The sequence below is a fragment of the Arachis duranensis genome, chromosome 10, assembly GCF_000817695.3.
Source record: "Arachis duranensis cultivar V14167 chromosome 10, aradu.V14167.gnm2.J7QH, whole genome shotgun sequence".
Taxonomy (NCBI): Eukaryota; Viridiplantae; Streptophyta; class Magnoliopsida; order Fabales; family Fabaceae; genus Arachis; species Arachis duranensis.
The window spans coordinates 6362437-6368823 of record NC_029781.3 but is presented as its reverse complement, the minus strand read 5'-3'; the positions used below and the strand labels follow the sequence as shown (position 1 = coordinate 6368823).

Here is a 6387-nt window from a genome sequence, read left to right as displayed (position 1 = left end):
CCCCCCGCCGTATCCCGCCGACAACCCGACGACTCATTCATTCCGCCGCCGCCGCCAACTCCGCTGGATTTCCATCAGCGCAATCAGTTCCCCCGCGACTCTGACGCCAGTTTCGCAAGCAGCCGCCCTTCTTCGGCCGGAGGCGGCGCGGGGCGCACGAGGTTCGAGGACTACAAGGAGCGCCACTTTCAGCAATCGGTGATTTTCGCCATCAACTCGTTCCTCTTTTCGCGGAACTCTCCCATCAGCTTCAAATCCGGCGGCACCACACCTTCCGCGAAGGACATCCTCGATACCCTAAAGCTCCGCGAAGGACATCCTCGAAACCCTAAAGTTCCTTCTGAGAGAGATCGAGTACCCTGTGTCGAAACTCGAAGAGGATCTTCCCCGTCTCCTGAAGCGCCTGAATTACCCGTTCAAGCTCAACAAGTCCATCCTCAAATCCCCCGCTGCCCCTCACCAGTGGCCTTACTTGCTCGCACTCATTCACTGGCTCGTTCAGATCGCCTCCTTCAGCTCTCACCTCTCCCAATCCACCTCCAATACCGTCTCTTCCCTCCTCCAGGTCAACCTTGTCCACCAGTACACCCTCAATTCCTATCTTAACTACATTAAGGGCCGTGATGATGTGGTTGAAGAACTCGAACTCGACATCATGGACAAGCTCAACCACCAGAAGGCCCTCGCCCAGGAGAAGCTCGAGGCTGCCAACAATGAGCTCAAGAGTTTGAGGGATGACTTGGAGAGGCTGAGGTTGCATCCCGTAAAGAAGGAGGAGCTGGAGAAGACTAAGGTAGTTAGATGACTTAGAATTCCTCTATTTTGAATTCAGTTTGGTTTGACTGCTCAATTGTTGTTTGTTTTGATTACAAGGGCATGCTAGAGGAGGATGTGAAGAAGTTTAATTTTCTGATTGAGGATGTTGGGAGGAAGATTGAGGAGATGCAGAAGGTGCTGGCAGAGAAGGAGAAGGTTCTGGAGGCGAAGGAGCAGGAGAACCGTAGGGTTTGCGAGGAGAACAAGGAACTCAAGAGGACGGTGGAGGCACAGCCTGTGAATGCGAGGGATGTGGAGAGGATGAAGAGGGAGTTGCAGGCTTTGGAGAGGGAGATCCAAGAGGGCGAGCTTGCCAGGAATGTTTGGGAGGACAAGTTCTGGGAAATCGAGAATAATCTTTCTCACAAGTTCAAGGAGCTTGAGGTGCTTGCTTTGGATTGCAACCAAGAGCTGAGGAGGTTGAATTGTGCTCCATTAATAATATCTATAGATTATTGACTGTTCTGTTAAAATGAAGCAAATTCTATTGATCTTATTTCTATTAGATAGATGTTGTGTTTGTTGTCTGTCTTTACAGTCAAGTCTGGACATCTAAACCTCCTTGCTGGTGTTTCTAGGTTGAAGATAGGTGATGATATTCAGTATCAGTTGAATGCCAAGGGAACTACGCCTGCTGAGATTATGGGTTTTGACCATAAATTGAGTCTGAAGCCTGCACTTAACTCGTACACTGAAGACATTAAGAAGATTTCAATGGCGAGATGGGAAGAGTTAATTTCCTATCAGCAAATGTCCAATGAAAATGCTGCTAGGCTTGAGGAAAAAAGAAATAATGTTGCAACATTGCAGTCACAGATTGATAAAGTAAGTGCATGATCATGCTCAGAACTTATTAATGTTGATTCTATACTTTTATCCTGTCACAGATAACCAGTGTGTACTATGCTGTGTCACTTTAAGTTTCAACCTTCAAGGGGGAGATTTTGATTTTCATCTGTGTAGATTATCCAAAGATAATTGTGGACTTGATGTTCTTCTACTGGAAAGTTTTGCTATTAACAAAATGCAATAATGAATAGGTGTAAATTTAATTTAAGTGATGGTGGCAGCACGCTGCACTGCTTTTGAATGTAGGAGTTGGTCCAGGGTCTTTACTGTAGCTTATACATTTTACCTATGTTTCCAACGCAATGACTTATCATACTTGAGTCGTCTTTATGGTTTTGTTGTTTTTCTGTTCTTGGGAATTTAGAATCATCAATTGTACTTGCACTACAATCATGTCTGCAGTAATTGCAAATGATGATTCAGCTGTTCAAAATATTTGTTTTTTTTTCCCCATCTTTTAGCTGCCATATTTACTCTACTGTATTACACACAAACTAAATTTATGCTTTGCATCTACTGTTGATTGAATTTCTCTATATTTTCTGGCAAATCTTTTCGCACTTTGTCAGAGTCATTTAGATGCGTATTGGAAGCAGAAATCATCTACCCTGTGAAAACTGTTGCCTGACTTTTGTTCTTCTGCTGTGTGTTACATTATCCACCAGATGGAAGCTGAACTAAACATGATAAAGAATGAAACACAAGATTATGTAAATAGATGTTCAGCTGAAGCAAAGCGAATGTTGGAGGATGTCCACGTAACTGGTCATGACCTGGACATTATGGAAAGAGAGGCAGCTGAGGTTCTCAAGGTAATTCCATGGTTCTTAATTCTTCAGTAAGTAATTGAATTTGTGAAGACTTGAAATATGTCTCTGGCGTCTTTCTCTTCGTTGTGTTTAGGACTCAATCAATCTTGAGAGATAAGCTATGTTTCTGGCATAGTTCTTGTGTAACATGATTGCATCCGTTCTGGTTTCTTTTTCAGGCTGCCCAATTGAATTTGCAGGAAGCAATTAAGCAAAGTGAAGAGGAAATCCAAATGCGTGCTCGTGAGCTCCTGAAGTTGGTTGATTCAGTCTCAGAGTATAAAGAATACGTGGGGTCTAAAATTTCAGAGATGAATAGGGAACTATCAGAAACTGCATCTGCTGTCTCTGAGGCATACAGGGGTTCATTTCCATCCCAATTCACCAATATATTGAATACAAATCGCCAGCCTGAGAGTAGAGATTGAGGCATTCTGCATATATGCATTGTGTATATTTTTTTATTTTGCACTTGCACACTCCTACGAGTGCTTAACTTGTTTTTTTTAAGCTGAAAATTGTGCTTGGATGTTAGTATTACAATTATTAAATCAAGTTATCATGTGTGCCAAGCTGTAGATGTTTTGAGAAGTCTCTTGAAAGTAAAGATTAGTCAAATTGTAAAATAAAGTTTGAATCACATTATGTCATCATACGTAGGCATGCCTATTAAGTATTAGCTTAGCAAAACAAGGTTGATTTCTGTAAAATACTATTTTCTTTTTTCCACCGTCTTTGATTCTTGGTTATTATAGATTATTTTTTTATTAGAAAATTTTGCCTAGCAAACATATGTACCATAGTTATAAGTTCCATGAAATAAAAATGTTTATTTGTTGAGAAATATTCCTTGGTTTCTTCTGTTTTTTACTTTCTTCTATTTTTCTTCTGAGAGTTGGTGAGTAAAAAATATGCGATATTGTCCTTTATGTAAGTGATCTTTAGCCAATTAATTATAGGTTTTAAACTATGTAATGTTCATAATATTCTTACCTGAGTACTTTTCTTTGTATAATTGAAAATCCACTTAAGACTGGTAGTTATTTTCCTACATTTCATTTTTTACCTTCTGAATGACAGATGTAACTCTGCAAAAACACACAAAAAAATAAAATAAAATAATGCTGCTTATCTGTGTCAGCTACCTATTTTTCCTCTTAGCTAGCTATTTACATTTCAACTCCTATGGCAACACTATATCCTGGTGGTAACTGAGAGGTCTTAAGACAGAAGAAGATTAATGCGTGGAGAGACAAGACTTATGGGAGATAGAAGTGGCCTCTTTACAAATGGATGATCCAACAGCTGAGTAGCAGTTGGCCTTTTACTTGGATTCACTTGTAAGCATTTCATTATGAAATCTCTTGCATCTTTTGATAATGTTTCAGGAACTGGAGGTGCTTCACCCCTTCCAATCCGAAATAGCGCTTGCATCTGTTTTAAGTTTTAACAAAAAATTTCAACATATTATTATTACTATCTATCATCCTCAGTTTTCATCCATGTCTATATATATAGTAAATTAATAAATGTTAGACATACTCCTTCTAAATGAGAATAAGGAGGTTGCCGTGTTAACATCTCCAAAACTGTACATCCTAAGCTCCATATATCAGCTGCTAGTCCATAACCACGGTTTCGTAAGTTAACAACCTATCATCCAACAATGCAGAATTTTTGTTAGTAACATTAATTTTCAAGTAGATTAAAAATGATTGAAACTACATGCAGAGACAAACCTCAGGGGCCATCCAATATGGAGAACCTTTGCTTGATTTAACATCGTTTAATTTAGTTGCCTGATCAACACATAATTGATTGTAGTTAGCATTTGGAAATCACATTTTTAAGATGTAGTTAGCAGTTAGCAGCTATTTGGAAATTGTTTTGATAAAGAAAGGCACCTTTGCCAACCCAAAATCTGCAAGCTTCACGGATCCATTTGCATCAACCAATATATTAGCACACTTGATGTCCCTAAAAGAAATTCAATTTTTTTTTCATTAGAATATTGCAGGTGTAAAATCATTATTACATTGCAGTAAGATAGAATTAAAAAGTTCAATGTTACCTGTGAACCACGTTACGATCATGGAGATACTTCAAACCACTTAGAATCTGTCTTGTGTATGCCGAAACCTGAGAATCCTTTAAACGATACTTTCTATAAAGACTTGCCAATGATCCTTTTGTTACAAGCTCGAGAAAGATGTATAGCATGGTATTGTCCTGAGAAATAAAGATTAAAATACAATCATCATTTACATAATCAAACTACAACAATTTATATAGAGTTGCTACATTAACTCAATAGATAAAGAACTAATATTTGTTCAGTCAAAAATTTCGAGCAGACCTTGTCTGTGCCAAGATATCTAACTATGTTCTCATGTTCAAATTGACTCAGAAGATATATTTCCTGAAAAGAAGGCCACAAAATATTCACACAATCAAACATTGACTTGTAAGATGGAAGGTACTGATATAAGCTTTAGATGAAAAGAGTTGAGTGATTCTGATTTCTGACCTGTTGAAGTTGGAAAATGCTCTGTTTGCCCTGGCTTCCTTCATCCAACAAAGATACCTCCTTCACCGCAAAAAAGAATCCATCACTGCCACAAAAGATTTATCAGTTATTGGTAAGGGAAAATTAACTAACTGAATCTGCCACCAAAATAAATTCCCGAATAGTAACTAATTGCTGGTGCTTAGACATTAGATATTAGTATCTAAAAATGACTTGAATTGAAAGAAGATGGAAGTGAAGAAACTCAAGAAAAGAATACTCACTCGGTAAAGCCTTCATAAACCGTTCCAAATGAGCCTTTACCAAGAATCTCGCCCTTTTGCCACGACATAAACGTTCTCCTAAAAGAACCATTTGGAGACACGTTATGAACATTTGACTCGTCAACAACATCATCGGAAACTTCACCACTAGCAACATCACTGTCATCATCATCAGAAACATCAAGGTCCCCACTCTCTTCAAAGAACCTTTCATCTTCTTCCCTCGAAGGTGAATCCACAGCATCAACACCATTGTCATCATCATCAAGTGGTGGCCGCAACATCACCGGTGGAGGCCTAACACCCTTGATGCCCCCACCATCACCACCAATTACGTTATGCTGAGCAAGTTGCTGAAAGCTTAGATTTTTCAGCCTAACATCGACATTGAAGCCAACCCCAGATTCAGTTTTAGGTGGAATTGGAAGTGGGGCTTGGTGTTCATGTCCTTCATCAACAACCTGGAGGTTGATGATGTTTTTGGTGGTGACAGGGGAAGGAGAAAGGCGAGACCTTTGGGCTTGTTCCCAAGCTGCGGTTGGAATAGAAAAGTCTTCGGGTCCAGAGAGACCGAGAGTGCGGAAGATGAGGTCAAATTCGCCGTCGTCGATGCCCTTGACCCTGAAGCTTTTTTGGTGGTTCAAAGAAGGAGGAAGGTCAATGGAGGAAGGGGTGAAAGAAGAGGGGACTTTGTAAGTGATGTTCTTCATGGCGTTGCGGCGATCGAGGCGTGGCTTCAAGCGCTTACCCTGTACCTCCATTGTTGGTCTCTGTGAAAGCTCAAAGCTCTGTTCTAAGCTGAAACAGAGGATGTCAGAAAGAGAGTAAAAGAGAGAGACGGCAGATTGGGAGAAAGCGCAAAAGAACAATGGTGTAAACTGTGTCGGATAAGTAAATTATTGGGCAATGATTGTACTTATATTACCAAAGATAAGGAGAAACCTCGTTTAGCCACGTGGCTTCATCAGCGGAATTCAAGGCAATACCCTGTTCTTGTCCTGTCTTGTCTTAAAGCAGTTAATAGAGGTTCTTTTTCTTTCGTTGACAATGTTTTTTTTTTTTATAAAAATATTATCAGCAAATAAAATCAACCGCTAAATTAATTATATAATTTAATATGGTT

At 39.6% G+C, this 6387-nt stretch overlaps 2 protein-coding genes across 2 annotated transcripts in view; one reads left to right on the top strand and one right to left on the bottom strand.

Annotated features, from left to right (window-relative positions):
- Positions 1 to 2917, top strand: part of LOC107468391 (kinetochore protein NDC80 homolog) — a 4075-nt gene extending 1158 nt beyond the window's left edge. Inside the window, exons 2-6 of the mRNA XM_052255531.1 lie at positions 304 to 793; positions 874 to 1235; positions 1395 to 1641; positions 2331 to 2477; positions 2654 to 2917. Of these exons, the coding sequence (XP_052111491.1) occupies positions 304 to 793; positions 874 to 1235; positions 1395 to 1641; positions 2331 to 2477; positions 2654 to 2902 (1495 nt within the window). The 3' untranslated portion in view covers positions 2903 to 2917. The remainder of the gene's footprint in view (positions 1 to 303; positions 794 to 873; positions 1236 to 1394; positions 1642 to 2330; positions 2478 to 2653) is intronic.
- A 591-nt stretch (positions 2918 to 3508) lies between these two features.
- On the bottom strand, positions 3509 to 6140 carry LOC107468563 (mitogen-activated protein kinase kinase kinase 1). Its single transcript, XM_016087867.3, has 8 exons — positions 5265 to 6140; positions 5002 to 5086; positions 4831 to 4893; positions 4546 to 4703; positions 4379 to 4451; positions 4214 to 4273; positions 4017 to 4127; positions 3509 to 3908 (listed from the first exon to the last, which is right to left on the bottom strand). The coding sequence occupies exons 1-8, from the start codon at positions 6023 to 6025 to the stop codon at positions 3696 to 3698; spliced, it is 1524 nt and encodes a 507-aa protein (XP_015943353.1). The 5' UTR covers positions 6026 to 6140; the 3' UTR covers positions 3509 to 3695.
- Between the last annotated feature and the right edge of the window lie 247 nt (positions 6141 to 6387).